Source organism: Martes martes, assembly GCF_963455335.1.
Source record: "Martes martes genome assembly, chromosome: 5".
In the NCBI taxonomy this organism is placed as follows: domain Eukaryota; kingdom Metazoa; phylum Chordata; class Mammalia; order Carnivora; family Mustelidae; genus Martes; species Martes martes.
The window spans coordinates 92,384,301-92,400,659 of record NC_137892.1 but is presented as its reverse complement, the minus strand read 5'-3'; the positions used below and the strand labels follow the sequence as shown (position 1 = coordinate 92,400,659).

General features: G+C 43.5%; 1 protein-coding gene across 1 annotated transcript in view; it reads right to left on the bottom strand.

The window, feature by feature from the left end:
• TRPC7 (transient receptor potential cation channel subfamily C member 7) overlaps positions 1-16,359 on the bottom strand; it is a gene marked incomplete at both ends in the record, with an annotated part of 166,493 nt that overhangs the window by 34,542 nt on the left and 115,592 nt on the right. The window contains one exon of the mRNA XM_080804357.1: positions 12,027-12,243. Coding sequence (XP_080660483.1) covers positions 12,027-12,243 — 217 coding nt within the window. The remainder of the gene's footprint in view (positions 1-12,026; positions 12,244-16,359) is intronic.

Genomic DNA, 16,359 nt, shown 5'->3' with positions numbered 1-16,359 from the left:
TAACATACCAAATACTAGGTGTCAAGGGCTTAAAAAAAAAAAAAAGTAAAATACCTCAGTTTTTTAATATCAATCACAAGCTGAAGTGACAGTATTTTAGGTAAATTGGGTTAAATAAAATAGTAATTTCACCATTTTTATTGTAAGGCTGCTGGAAAATTAGATATCTGGCTTATGTATGATTTGCACTATATTGCTGTTCTCTATCTTAATTAATTATTAAAAATGAAATTTAGGTTATTAAAACTTAATAACTCTATAACATTTTGAGCCCTTCCTATGTGCTAGGCACTCTTTGGTGTATGTATGTATGAACTCAGCTGAATCTTGGCAGCAAACACAGGAAGTAGATCCTATTATCTCAGTTTTACGGCTACTGTTTCATTAGGTACAGAGAGCTGGACTGTGCCCAGGCAGGAGGCAGATCTGGAGTTTGAATCTGGAAGGTCTGCCCCTGAAGTCTGTGCTCTTGACCACTCTATTATTCTGCCTCTTCAGGAAATACAATTGGATTCAAAGCCAGTGATATGTAGAAAAAGCTTGAATATTTTGTAAATGGTAGTAAGCAGTCTCTATAGCTACGCAAACCTGGGAGAGTTTTGATGCAGAACCAGCCATGCTGTGCACTACACTTAGCCTGCATACTTAGGAAGTTAATGTAGTAAGAGGATGGCTAAGTGACTACTCAATCCCCAGAGGTTAACACTGCCTGCCTCTTTTGGCACTTCCTTGGCTCCTGTGCATCAGACATGAGGGCTTGCCTTTCCCCATCCTCTACCTCCCTCATTGGCCCTTCTCATCCTCCTCCACCCCCCCCCCCCGCATCCCTTAAAGGCTGTTGCTTTCCAAGGTTTTGACCATTCTCGTTTTCCCTTCTGTCCTTGAGTAAGTGTGTCCACTGTTGCATCTTTGTCCTTCATTTCCTTGCAGATGTCCTGCAGGGAAATAAATTCTGATTTTTCTTAAGTGCTTGGAATTTCCACTATACAGAGAGACTGCTCTAAGAGGATGTCCTGCCAGTGCCAGAAGTACAGCATACCCTAAGTTGGCCTCCCCATCCCTCCCTACCTCTTAGTCCCCCCATGGCCCACTACCCCCTGTCTTGCAGTCCTGACTTCTCAGACTGTCCCCAATGGATCACTGCAGTTCTGCAGATCCTCCTCTGGTGGGCTCCCAGATCCATCCTGGCCTCTCAGTTTTCACTTCTTTCTCCTTACTCCTCAAGTACAGGTTGGATCATGGTCACGTCCCCCCGCAGTATACTCCTCAACCCTAAGATAAAGTCCAGACTGCAGAGCTGGGCTGTCACACCTTCCTGTGATCTCTGTTTGTGTCCGTATGTCCTGGAGTTCAGCAAAGCAGCTCTCCCTAGCAGTTCCACCCCAGCCATTTGCTGGTGCTCTTCCAGACCTCAAACACAAGCATGCTGGCAGTTGACCACATTATAATACAGTGGCCTTTGAGAACTTTCGCTGCCTACAAAGCCTGGAGTCGAGGATGATACTAGGAGCAGACAAATGGTCATGGGCAGAGAAGCATGGCTGACTTGGTCACAGGCCCCCATCTGGCCACACTGGATTGTGTCTCCTCTGCCCTGGGACAGTTTGAATCAGAGTTTTCCCTTTTCTGGTGAAAGTGGTTTGTTACATAGGAGGAATTGAAACTAAATGTGTCTCTAAGGAGAAAAGAAATTTGAGAGCATCTGTTTAGAGGGGTGTGGCTTTGTTTTTTTGAAATAGCTTCTAAGATCTGCATGTCTGTATCACATCAGAGGCTGCGCAGTAGGAAATATCCCAAAACATTGCAGGTCTGTTTGCAAGACACCCCCAGTACCCACCTTGCCTTTTTTTTTTTTCCTTTGCAAAACACCCTTCTCAAGCTTACCCTTTCAAAATTTGTATGGTAATTCAGTGAAGTAATAATTTTCTTAACACTGAAATTACTTTCAATTGTGCTAGTTCGAATAGATATTTTAGGAATGTTTTGAGAAAAACCATTATGGGCTGGAAGAAGTAATGTTTATTGCTCTTGGCTACCCTCAGATTAAAATTCCTGATGTCTCAGTGGAAGTGCTTTCAGCTGGGTACTAGCACAGCTGCAGGCTATCACTTAGGGCTGTCACTGGCCTGAATTCAGGAAGCCCTGGGTTCAGGTTCTAGCTTTGGCCACTTCCTGGGTATGTGGCCTTAAAAAAGTCCCTTGATATTCTTGGCGTTTTGGGGTAATTTCAAGCACCAAAATCTCTATGAATCTGAAATGCAAATTGTTTATAGAAAACTGACTTTTTTGACCAGGGTAAGTAGCTCCTCATTGGGCATTGCAAATCATTTCCTCCATAGTCAAATGCCCTTGTCAGTTTTAGTAGATTTAAATATTAACTCAGCCAAGCTAATTTAAGTTATTCTAAGGCCATCAGTAAAAGTAGCACGGGCCCAAGGGTTTCACTTTAGTGAGTGAAATTAGACCCCTTGCTTCCAATGGGGTGAGGATGGTTCAGCCTTTTCTATCCATGCTGAATATGATGGTCTCTTGCCTCCAGCTTGTCAGTCAGAGGAGTGTTTAGAGCCCAGGGACTCAGCTGTAAGGATGCTGGGCACTGGAGCCTCTTTCAGGCAAAATCCCCTTCACTCTGGGATGCCCCGGAGTCCAGAGGACAAGGTCACTGATAATTAATGAGGGTGGCTGACAGTGGAATGGGCTGGGAAGCCTTGGGGGAAAGGAGTAGCTGCTTTTGGGCAGGTTCTGAATAAGGGCTGCTGAGATGGAGTTTGTCAGCTCAAAAGGTGGTTCACGCCCATCCCAGTTTACTTTTGCTTTTCTGCAGGGATCCCCCTTCAGAATCCTCTGAGGCTTAAATATGCACATTCCTTAAGTGGTCCTGACCCCAGGGCATCCTCTGCTGTGTCTCCGGGTCCTCAGCAGAGCAGACTTCAGAGACCACCTCCTGGGAGGCCTGTGGGTCCTTTCAGGTCAGCCTCTCATTATTGGGCCAAAAGGAGGTGTTCTGTGAACTTACAGGAGGGAGAATATGCCCTCAAGCTGTGACATCCAAATATTGTCTCAGTGTCAGGTCCTTTGTGACAAATCTGGGCCTCATACATATTTGGGATTCAGTTGTTTTCCAGGCAGGAAAATGATATTAATAGGTTAAAGCATTTCTTTTTTTTTTTTTTTTAAAGATTTTATTTATTTATTTGACAGACACAGATCACAAGTAGGCAGAGAGGCAGGCAGAGAGAGAAAGAGAGGAGGAAGCAGACTCCCTGCAGAGCAGAGAGCCCGATATGGGGCTTGATCCCAGGATCCTGGGATCATGACCCGAGCCGAAGGCAGAGGCTTTAAACCATTGAGCCACCCAGGTTCCCCAGATTAAAGCATTTCTTAACAAAGCTCTCCCTCTTTTCTCTTCTTTCATTTTAGTACTTAGCAAGTGCTACACACCCGCTAGGTGCCAGGCACTGTGCTGAGCACTCGAGCAATAGCAAACCTTTCTCATAGTCTGATAGCTGGTTAAACTGTAATCATCTCCACCTTATAGGTGAAAAAGCTTGTTTACCAAGATGGCAAGTACATTGTTCAAAGGCACACAGGCACTGCAGGGCCCTTGCTCTCCACTGGGCTGTCACCTACCATGCCCTCTGCTGGGCACAAGCGTACTCTTCCTGGTTGGGAAATCATCCACCCACTTAATAGACACTGTTGAGTGCTGACCCAGAGCCAGCCACCATTCTGGGGACACCACGACCAAGATGAAGCAAGCTCAGTCTATCTCTGGAGACAGATGCATCACAAGCCATCATGAATGTTTCTGGGTGACAGATGCTGTAATGAAAATGGCTGGGGATTGTTTGTGGAGATGCAGCGATCAGAGCAGTCAGTGTTATGAGAGTCGGCAGAGCTCCTGGAACAACTTGTATTTGTTCACTGACGGAGTGAATTCATGGAGGAGGGGACAGTTGGTGTGAGGAAGCAGGAGCCAGGTGACAGAGGGGCTGGCCAAGTGTTCCAGATAGTGGCTGTGGAAGTGTGGGAGGATGGGCTCTTCTGCGGGACTTGAAGAGGCTGAGTGTGGCTCAAGATTCAGGGCATGGGCCTGGAGATTTGTAGCAGGGAAGGTTAGTGAAGGCCCAGTAGACCCTCAGTAGCTTTCCTACAGGCCATGAGGGGGGAGACTGGGCTTCACTTGGAGCAGCTGGACAGTCCCTAAAGGTGATAAGCAGAGCAGATACCTGGTCTCACTTGTAGGGAGAAACTTTGGAAAGTTGACTGGAATAGTCTGCTTGGAAATGGATCTGACTAAATGAGGAAATAATCAAAAGAATGAATTAGGTGAGGAACCCAGCCCATAGGCTTTTATAAGTTCATTCTTCCCAAACTTCACTGTGTGATCCTGGAGCTAAGACTTAGCACCTCCCTTGAAGAGTTTATAACCCTGGGTGGAATGGGTGAGGGAGACCTTGAGCCTCACATTTTACACATGTAAAAACTGAAACTCAGACAGGCAGGGCCACCAAGGGACCCAGGACTGGGTTTGCTGACACCCAGTCACAAGTTCTTCTCTGTAGCCTTTTAAGTGTATTTTCCTATTACCCTGGGCATTCACATCTCCACTCCACTGACAATACTGGGAAGTCTGTTTAAGAAAACACTGCCAGGGGGCACCTGGGTGGCTCAGTGTTATAAGCCTCTGCCTTCGGCTCAGGTCATGATCTCAGGGTCCTGGGATCGAGCCCCGCATCGGGCTCTCTGCTCAGCAGGGAGCCTGCTTCCTCCTCTCTCTCTCTCTCTCTCCCCCTGCCTACTTGTGATCTCTGTCTGTCAAATAAATAAATAAAATCTTTAAAAAAAAAAAAAAGAAAACACTGCCAGGTTCTAAGAGTGGTGCAGAATGTGTCTTCAGACATGAGTCTATTCCTAGATGGAGAAATGGCATGCATTGTGCAGAGACTTCCTGCCTTCCAAGCCTGACGGCTTTCTGGGAACTACTCATGTTACATCATCCTCTGATGAGTGTCTCTGGGGCCACAGTCTCCCATTGAAAAGCCTTATTATAAGCTCTTACAACTACCCCAGAGTTGCTGCTGATATAGGCAAGAAAGAGGTTCCTGTGGTATGAACTGATCCTGGAGGTTCTCTAGGCTGCAAGGAGTGATGGTCCCTGGTTTCCAGAGTCCTCCCGAATGCAGCTCATTTGACAGCACTACAGAGCTCAACAAATCTTCTAGCAAATTTATCCCTCCTTCCTCTCGTACTCTTCTTTTCCTTTCCTTAATACTGTGTCCTGGCTTTTCTTCTGTCTCTGGGTGTGTCTTCTCAACCTCCTTGTGCCTCTCTACCCCCATGCCTTGAATCTCTTGGATTGACAATCTAGGATTTTCCATAAATCCTGTAGGTAGTCAACTAAAGCATCTGGAGTGAAGGAAGAATATATTTCTAAGTGAGTTTGACCTTTACACAGAACTGTACACTAGAAGAGAAACAACCTACATGCCTAGTATGAGGAGAGGCTTGGGGAAGTAAGTTAAGAGTATTGTCACACGATGTGGCTGTTGGAAGTGTTCATTGGGAAAACCACATGGCCAGATGGAGAAAGGGATAGCAAAAGATGAAGAGAGTCAACAAATTTATATGATTACAGAAATGTTAATATTAATAGAGACAGGAAGTAACAAAAGAAAGCATGTAGTTTGCTTAGCGATGTTAACTGTTAGGAAGAAAAGGAGCCTGGGGAATAGGACAGTCAGGGTGGAGGAACTTGTGGCTTTAAATAGGTTGGTTTAAAAAGACCTCACTTTGAAGATTTTTTGAGCAGGGACCTGAGGAGGTGAGGGAATGAGCCATGTGCTGTGGGAAGAGCACTCAGGCAGAGAGGACAGCCCCCGCAGAGGCTCTGAGGTAGAAACTGTGTGCAGCAAGGAAGCCAGTGGGGCTATGAGGTGGGAAGTGGTGGGATGTGAAGTCACAGAGATGGGGTGGAGAGGTGGGGGGCATTGTAGGTCATTATAAGGGCATCGGTGTCACTCTGAGGGAGATGGGAAGCCACCGAAGAGTTTTGAGGCAAAGAGGGACAAAACCTGATTGAATTTTAAATGAATCACTCTAGCTCCTGACCTGAGAATGTACTAAGGCCTGGCGGTGGGAAAGACAGAAGCAGGCCACCCGGAGAAGGCCGTTCACCTTTTTGTGGCCAAGGTCTTCATCCATGAAGCCGTACAAGGGTCCTAAGGTTCTTTTCAGCCCTAGGGCAGCTTCTGGTAGAGAGGGAGCAGTAGTGTTCTTAAAATCAATCTGTCCATAGTCCCTCATTTATGAGTATGATACATTCTGGGAGAAGAGACCATGCTACTCTGTATCCAGCTGATCAGGGTCTGCCTGGCAGAGTAGAATTCGAAGATTCTGTCAGTAGGGGCCTCATGCCACTTCAAGCCCCTCCATGTCTGAGCAGAGGGTAGATCAGACTGTAGACTTCAGGGTGTGCCAGTAGTGCACCCAGCATTCAAAAGCTTTCTCTCAAAGATTAGTATTACCCTGTAGTAAGTAAAAAGCTCCAGAATATATTCAGGGATAAGATAATGTTAATTATATTTTACAGCTGCTTCCCCAGTATCTGACACAGTGCCTGATATTTAGTATAATGCCTAATAACTAGAAAACATATATTGAGAAGAGAATTGAGAGAGTAAAAGAAATATCCCAAAACTTCCACGTTGCTCCCCCACTGTATCTGGCAAGCCCCCTGCTCTGTGGCCTCTCCTCCAGCTTCCCTCCCGGTACAGTGGGTGAGAGTCCACAGTCCTAAGGCCGGGTCCCCTGTGGCTCCTCAGGAACTTAGCTTCCAGATTCAGTGGTGAGGTCTCAGGCCTCATGTTAGCTGATCTGTTGGCATTCGATGGAAGTCATCACTCCCTGGTTCTTGACCCAGTTACTTTGATTGCCTTCAACACCACTCTCCTGGCTCTTCTCTTACCTAATCTTCACTGGAGACCTCATCCTTCCGTCCTTAAGTATCCTTGTGCCTCAGGACTTGGTCCTCAGTTTGTCTGACCACATTCGCAGTTAGGGTGATTGCACACTTAATTTATGTTAAGTACGCTGTCATGCTCATACTTGTCTTCAGCCCTAGCCTCTCCTTATGTGCTTATGGACTTCAGACATGCATATCCAAGTGCTGCTTGACACTTCCACGTGGACATCTAATAGGTGTCAAACAGAACTCTTGATTTCCTTCTCTCCTTCCTCTCTGAACTGCTCCTCCCCTGGTCTTTTCTGTTGCTGTGAAAGACTCTAGCATACCATCACTTGAGCTAAAACACATGGAATTTTCCTTTACTGCTCTCTCTCTCTCTCACACCCTACACCAAGTCTGATAGTAAATATTATTGATTTTACAGAATGTAAATCATGATGTACCACCTCAAAACAAACCATTTCCTGTCTGCATTACTGTAGTGACCTCCTGACTGGTCTCCTTGCTTCTGTTCTTGTTTCTGACTCCTCCGTCTTGTACATAGCAGCCAGCAAGTCATTAACAACTTCAGTCATATGATGTCACTTCTGTGCTCGGAACCTTCCAGTGGTTTCTTATTACAGTCAGAATAAAATAAAAATTGTGTACCATGGCCTGCAAGATCCAGCTCTGCCTGTCCCTCTGAGTTCATCTCTGTTCTCTCCTCCTTATTCACTACACTTCAGCCTCACCAGTTTCCCTGAATCCAAGCCTTTAACACATGCTGATCCTTCTGTCTGGAATGCTTTTCACCCAGATGTGTACAAAGCTTTCTTCCTCTCTTCTTTTAGATCTCTGATCAGATTTCATCTTGTCAGAGTAGGGAGATGGAAATGCATGTTCCTACTGCTGAACTCTTTTGAGAAGGTAAACTTTGAACAGAGACCTGAAGGAAGAGAGAAAGCAAGCTACACAGGTCATTATCCAACTAGTCTCTTCAATCAGAGAAATTAGAGTACTGACTAGAAATTTGGAGGTATGAAAAAAATCATTAACTTTCTTTTACGTTTGTGGTTCTGTTTTAGAAAAGAAGTTCTGGTTTCTATTATCAGCCATGATGGGTAATAAACTGAAAAAGAGAAAAAGAAAAAAAGAAACAATCCTCAGGCACTGAAAACAGATATTCCTTCAGCAAGGTAAGCCACTTGAACACCAGGTCTTTCTTTATGGAGACACATTCCAGTCTGTAGTGCATGGAGTGGAATCCCAGAAGCATGAAAGGCAGTCCCACAGAGTTAAAGAGACAGAGACTGGGGGCGCCTGTGTGGCTCAGTGGGTTAAGCTTCTGCCTTCAGCTCAGGTCATGATCTCAAGGTCCTGGGATTGAGCCCTGCCCCTGGCTCTCTGCTCAGCAGGTACCCTGCTCCCCGTCTCCCACCCCTGCCTGCCTCTCTGCCCACTTGTGATCTCTGTCAAATAAATAAAATCTTAAAAAAAAAAAAAAAAGACAGAGACTAGAGTTCAGGAAGGCAGAGGTGATCAGATGCTGTGTGGCCGAGTTTCAGAGAGAAGGGTACTGTGCAAACCAAAAACAGAACCACAAATGAAGTCCAGAAAATTATGTAGGGGTCCTTTTGGACATTTCCCAAACACTAAGTTATAAGTACCCAGAGTAAAACTCCACAAATAGCAGCCAGAGAGCCCCAAGCTGAATAGTTCTCAGAGCTCACCCACAGTGGAGAGATTTGAGCTCACACCATCCAGAGTTGAAATTCTTTGTTGATTATCCAGGGCATGTAGTAGAGACCACAGGTGTGTGTCTCTGTAGCACAAGAATAAACAATCTTTATGGTTAAATTTCTCCAGATTCACTCTAAGAAACTTGAAAAGCCCTGAGCTGGGGCGCCTGGGTGGCTCAGTCAGTTAAGAGTCTGCCTTCGGCTCAGGTCATGATCTCGGGGTCCTGGGATCGAGCCGCCCCACATGGGGCTCCCTGCTCAGTGGAGAGCCTGCTTATCCCTCTCCCACTGCCCCTGCTTGTGTTCCCTCTCTCGCCGTCTCTCTCTCTCTCTCTCAGATAAATAAAATCTTTAAAAAAAAAAAGGAGAGAAAGAAAAGCCCTGAAATCATCTGCGGGTAATTTAACAGCTTGTCAGAGTAAAGCCAAATGCTCTTCCAAGGAAGACAACAAAATCTGGATGTTCAACAACATAACCTAGGAAGTGCCTGTCATTCAGTCAGAAATGACTAACCCACCGAGACACATGTGATCCATGTCAGGAGAGAGATTAGGTAGAAGAAGGTAACCCAGAAATGATAGAGATGATGGAATTAGGAGTTAAGGATTTTATAACAGTTACTGTAAGTATGCACTGTATGTTTATGGATTTAAAGGAAAATGCAAGCTTCATGAAGAAGGAAATGAAAGATAAAAAGAGGGCCAAATGGAATTTCAAGCATTGAAAAATATATCTGAAAGGAAAAATTCACTGGTTAGAGATTAAAATCACAGACAGTGCAGAAAAATTATCCACGAACCTGAAGCACAGAGAGAAAAAAACATTGGAAAGAAGAAAAATAACTTATCTTTTAGTGATACACATAAAAATGTTTATGGGTGAAATATGATATCTGAGATTTGCTTTGGAATGCTGCATGTTGTGGGAAGGGAACCGGGGAAGCCATAGATGACATAAAGATTAGCCGTGACTTGCTAATTTTTGAGCATGAGAGATTGGTTCATGGGATTTATTGTACTCTTTTCTTGATTTTTGCATATTTCTTGAAATGATTCATAATAAAACGCTTGAAAATTTACCTAAATAAGAAAAAGTAATTAGAATCTTCCTTCTATCTGAAATATACAAGGAAATAGGTCAGTGAGAAATAAACCCTTCCCTTCTCCCTACTTTTCATGTAAGGGTCTTAAAAACTCAGCTGTTTTTTGATGGGCGGGACCTGGGACCAGGCTGTAGACATTGGGTCCTCTGCAGCTGGAGAGAAATGTTCCCTCCTGGGATAGTGCTCTGACATCCAGGAAGAGAAATAGGGGTCAAGAGGAAGTCTGCTTCAGTAAGAGCCATGGACATGGCTGGCGTAGCTCTCTCACTTAGGGCAAGTGTGGTTGCACTCACCACAGTCTCCTTCCTGGGGGCTGGGTGGGGAAATGTGGTGGGTGAGTGATGGGGCCATAAATACTGTTATGTTTTTATCCATAAACCCAACGTGTGAGTTATGGGTGTTTTGTTTTGTTTTAATCTGTGTCGTAGTCAGTTTGGGCTGCTCTAACAAAATACCACAGGCTGAGTGGCTTGTAGACAAGAGAAATTTATTTCTCACAGTTTTGGAGGTTGGAGGTCTGAAATCAGGATGCCAGCATATTTGGGTTCTGGTGAGAGTCCTCCTCTGGGTTACAGATTGCTTGTTGTACCCTCATATGGCCGAGAGAAAGAGAGAGAGAGAGAGAGCGCGTGCACGAGTTCTCTCCCCGAGGCTCTTCTTTAAGGGCACCTATTCAATTCATGAGTGTTCTGTCCTCATGACCTAATCCCCTGCCATAGGACCTACCTCCTAACACCATCACATCGGGGTTAGCATTTTCACATATGGATTTGGGGCTGTACAAACTTTCCACCCCTGCAGTGTTAGGATTAGGATAGATCCTGAACTGTGAAAGTCAGGCCACCAGAAGTCACTCCACCACAGGCTTTAATGTCTCCTTACAACTTTAGTGCCAGTGACTCTCCTAAGTGAGCTTCTGGTCAGAGACTGGCTGGTCAATGAAAAGCCTGTAGCTTCTTTCCTTTGGATCAAACCATTCTTCTCATCTCCCTCTTCCTATTTAGAGACCAGCTCAGAGACCATAGCCCCCCTTGTTCTCAGCTTGGGCATCTAGGATGTTCTCACGTGGTTCAACCGTTGTGGCTCTCTTAGGCTCTCTCATTTAACTACAGCAGGCTGTGTGTTGGGCCGTTTTCGAGTACTTGTTCTTTTGTGATTTTGTTGCTTGATGGCACAGACACTGTGACCCTGTGTACATTTTGACTCAGTGTTTATTAACATAAACCTAATGAAAATTATACCATTATTGAATTTTTGTGAAGAAAGCAAAATCTGGGGTGCATACCATTAGGGCATTTTAATTAGTGGAGTACATCTTGATACTCCAGAGCTAACGTTTTTCAGTTCTCTTTTCAGTTTTGTTTTGTTTAAAACATTCTCATCACGTTCATATATTTTTGGTGTACATATTATAATCTATTGATCAGGTTTTAGTTATGTGTAGTGTCACCAATGTTAACTTATACAGGTTTTCATTTTTTTCCCACCGAGTCTGATTTCTTCCCTACCAAATAGTTTTGCAGTTTTTAGTATTAGAAAAGCCTGTATCCCATTTTGCCTGTACAGTTTTAGTTTTTACCATTTTAGTTTGTCTTGTTTGTTCCTCTTCATAATAGTTCTTATAAAGTGGTAAAAGAGAGATGTTCTTTCCTAGCTAGACAGTGGGGAAATTGGGAAAATTTCCTTGGCACTTCTAGTGGCAGACCTTGGCAGCACAGAGTATTACCACAAAAAGGAATGTCACAGCTTCATGGTGTTCATTAACGCAAATAATGAGAAAGTGTATCTCCCCTAGCTTCTTAGATTTCTGTTTATCATCTACATTCTACTATACATTAGTATTCAGTGATAAAAAATATCATTTAAGCTATGCAATTTTATACTGTTTTCTGGAAGCAGACCTTGATTTCCTAAGGCCTCTGGTAGACTGTAGTTAAATGATCAAAATATGTTTTCCCATGCAAGGCTGCCTTACAAACGTTTTCAATACATGTGTAATGAAAAGCACATAGCAAATTTCCTCCAAAAATCTCCTTCCAAAATTGGGATTCCTGTTAAAGGCCTGTGCATCTAATACACCAGCATATATAGAAGCTGACTCTGCCTTCTCTGTTGGTCATCTGCTCACCATTTTGACTGCCAGAGTGCGCTCAAGAGGAGATGGAGAGGTTCAGAAGTCAGAGTTTAATTATGTCCTGTTATTAGTAGGGGAGGAGAGAATAAAGAACAGAGTGCTTACCTAAGACCCACTTCATGATGAGCATTTCTGTCCAGGAGAATTGTGTGGTTTTCACTCTGAAGATCTGTTTCGGGTGGTCTGTGAAGGTTTCGTTGGGCAGGTTTTTAACGCCTTCAAAGCGGTCTGATGCGTTCACAACTAGCAATCCCAAAAAGATTGTAAAAGAAACTGCATGGGCGACAAATTTCATGAAGGGGCTCCTCAGGGTTCTTCCTAGCTGGAAACAAAATATGTAGAAGACATATTAAACCCATCTGTAGGTGGGGACAGGTCTTTCTTTAAAATGCTTTGCCAAAGTTTAACGAGAGAATCCTCCATCATGGACAGAAGCTGCTAACTGAACTCAGAAAACCTGTTCTCTTGCCCTTTCATGTGAGTTGCTGCTTAACCAAATACATCTCCTGTTGAATTCAGTTATTCCCATTTAGGAGATTTCGTGGAAGTGGTATAAAGGAGTAGAATACGCTGATGTATCACTGTGTTGTGACCTGCATCTTAGGTCATTCACATCTGGAAAAAGAATAGTCTCAGTAGAGTTCAGAATTTTAAAAAAACATATGTTGGATATGCTCTATTGTTCTTTGGTCCATTTTCCTGAGTTTTGTTTTTTCTATGATTTGTTTTCACTATTTCTTATATGTTGGTGAATTAAAGCTTTATAGTTCCCACTGCTTTAGCCATATTCCAAGAAATTTTGACAGGTGATATGTTCATTGATGTTCAGTTATCAATATTTTACAGTTTCCCTTTGGATTTCATTTTTAAATCACAGGTTAATGTCCAGATGTAGAGGATTCTTTTCCTCATACTTTGAAAAATTCCTTTTTCATTGCTGCATGTGTGTAGATTATAGCCTCTTTGATACTCCTCTAAAACTTGCTGAGGTTTCCCTTGTGGCTCTGGTGCATAATTGAGTTGTGTGGTTGTTCTATGTGAGCCTGAAATGATCTAGAAGATGCCCCATTAGGAAGCAAGTATTGGCCATATCTTCTTTGGCCCTGGTGTGCCATCCCAAGGCTACCTTGGTCTTTGAGGACTAAACTGTGGGCCATCCAATGAGTCTGTTGACCCCTGTTAATGAGCTCATATGAGTCCCTTCTAGGACATGGCTATCACTTGCACCTAGGCACCAAATCCTATCCCTCATCCTGGTACACTAATCAGAAGAGAGCAAAGAGGGAAACCTTTTCTGAAGCCCAGAAAAGTTCCTTCTCTAGAGCAGATGTTTGCCTGTAGCCACTGTCTGGTTAATTGATGTTCACATTCGGCCTCATTCAGGAGTCCTAGAGTGAAATGTCACCCGGAAGATAGAGTATTGGTTCAGTAGGTGATCAATTTACAGGGATTTTTGCAGGTAAAATTTCCCTAATTATGACTGTCTTCAATGTAATATAAGTCCAATGGCTTGATAATGTTCTTTGAATATGCTTCAGCATGGTAATCGTCCACTTTAATTATACTGATTGTTAGTGTAACATGGTTTATTATAGAACCTATAGAACCTATCTATTATCATAGAACCTATCTATTGAAATTAAAAAAGTGATAATTTTATATATATATATATTTAAAAAAAATATATATATATTTAAAAACCCAACATCTCAGGTCTAGACATTAGGAATCCCTACTATGCTGGAAAAAACTTATTTCAGTTCATTTGCATTGTTAGATGTCATATGGCACTAAATCTAGTGCCCGAAAACCTGAAATTCTAGTTACCTGAAAACCGTGGAGCCTACAGACATTTTATAGATGGCCCTTCTTTGTGATGTTTGACCTCATTATCTACAAAACTGGATCATAGATTAATTCTGGCCATAGGTAGATACATTAAATTCAGAATGCACAGGTTAAATGTAAGGACAAATAAAACATCTCACATAAATTAAGAAAACTGTATTCAACCATGTCTCATTTTGATTTATATATCAAACTGTTAGTTTGAATTTTTCAACATTTTAGATGACTGCGTTCGAATCTCGAAGACCCATTTCCCAGCCAGCTTGCTAGTATACCCAGGAGACATCCTTAAATAGTCCCTGCTTCCTATCTTGTCACCATGTCCTAGTTGGGGTAGTGGTGAGAGGTGAGGGAAGGTGGAACTGACCATGGGATGGGGAGTTGGGAAGGCTGAGCAGAAGGAAAGGGATGTCAGATCTTGTGTATCCCAGCAGAGTCCCACAATTGTCAGAAAAAGCTGGGGACCATGGAGATGGACCCAAATCTTAAGGGACTGGTGGCCAGGTTTCCCGTCCTTTATCAGTGGGCTCTACATAGTATCTTCTGATGACGACCTGGATGAGGATACAGGGACACCGCTCCTCCTCCTCACCCACAGGAGGCACCTGATGCAGGAGGCTGCACGCAGCTGAACCTGAGCTGGCCTTGGGATTCCCCAGAAGATGTGGTTTGAGGCATTTACTGTTCTCTTTGTTACCTCCTTCAAGTTGTTATTGTCTGGCAGAAGTGGAGTCTGTAAAAATTACTGTATCTACTGCAAACATACAACAAAACCCTGATAAGGCCCTGTGGTCCCGTGGAAAGTGACCCTGGGTTCAGTTCCCACTTGATCTAGGCCATCTGGAGGAAAGCAAGGTTAGGTAATAGTACGCCTTTTCTCTTTTTCTTCTGGGCTTGAAGACTCCTTTTTTTTTTTTTTTTTTAAATCATTATTTTTTATTACGTTAGGTTAGTCACCATACAATATGTCATTAGTTTTTGATGTAGTGTTCCAAGGCTTCTTTTTAATTGGTCAAACTCGGACAAAGTTCATTTGAGATCAAATCATTTCAATAGCTTCTTTCTTTTCTTTTCTTTCTTTTTAAATTTTTTTTGGTGATATTTCCTTTTTGTCTCACAAAAATAATTTTTGAAACAAATTACACCTGGGGAAAACTTCTTTCTTTTACAAGGCCACCAGGTAAGCTAAAAGAAAGGAGAAAAGTCAGCCAATATATGCCAGCAGCTCTTAGCTGGGGAATCATTAAAACTGGGTCAAGGAACAACGTTCAGTGTAAAAAAAGACAGTAGAGCTTTGGGAGATGTAGACCTTGGCCTGCTCTGCTCTTTGCTCACCAGTGCAAAAGTGGTGAGTCTGAACAATGGGCTAAAGCACTTCTGTCATTCCTTGGACCGCATGGGCAGAGAACTGATTATCTAGAAATGCAAGCTTGTCTAGCTTGTCAGTGTCTAGCTCACCCCAACCTCCTGGGAAATATGTGAGTATGAGTGCATCTAAGTAGTGCTCTTAAATTAGCTGCAAACAAATAGATCAGAGGTGATCTTTTACTGGTTAGCACACCTCTGTGTTCTCTGCTGCTGGGCTGTTAGCCCTTACCACGAGTGTAAGCTTCTAAATGGGGACCTGGTGGCCGCATGCCTGCGAGGTAGGTCATATCTGCAGGAGAGCACCCAGAGAGTATTTCCATCCTGTCTCCAAAGTCTCGTATCCCCAGATGCCACCCTCACTTGCCACCAGGTGCCAGTGGCCTCGAGGAAGGGCTCAGTGTAGAAGTTGGAAAGTGGAACGGAGGCAAACTTTGGATCAAGTGCTCCAAGAAAAAAACATGCACATCGTCAAGGCCAGAGTGGTTCTTAAATGTTAGAGATCCTGGTTAAATTAGGGATGGGTTTCTCCGTATGCTTCCTGTAAAATTCTTACTTGGAATGTCTAATGCAGGGCTCAGCGATATTCCTTTCTTTGGGTAAGGCAGGAGGATGTTCACCGGGTGTCTCTAATCTGGGCATTCTCACATTGCCATGGGAATCCATCCTTTGTCCCATGGGCTGAAGAGGTGCTAAGTGATAGTGGACACTTGAAGGTAGGGTTTCTCGGGAAAGGAGAGGAAAGAATACAGTTTGTCAGTCTTGTTTTCGACTCCTCCTTTCTGGAAAAGTCCTGCCACCTCTAAATTTCTGAACCAAGTCCATTGCAAAGTGAAGTAGTCAGCAGTTAAGATGTTTACATTCAGCATCGAAGGTTATAATGCTGCTGATGGATTAGAAAGGGTAGAAGGGCAGGTGTGTATGTATGCATGTGCATGTGTACACATGCTTGTACAATGGTTAAGGTCAGTTCTCTTGAGCTAGAGATCTTAGGTTTAAATCACAGCTCTGTAGTTTGTGGCATTTAATCCCTTTATGTCTTAGTTTCTTCATCTGTAAAATGAGGATAAAATATAACTTTTCACATAGGGTTGATGAAAGAAATGAATAATATGCACAAAACAGAGCAGCTCCTGGCACACAGGAAGCACTTACTATGTGGCACCAGAGAGCCTCAGGCAATACTCCTAAGGGGGAACATAAAAGAAACCCACCTGGCTCTTTG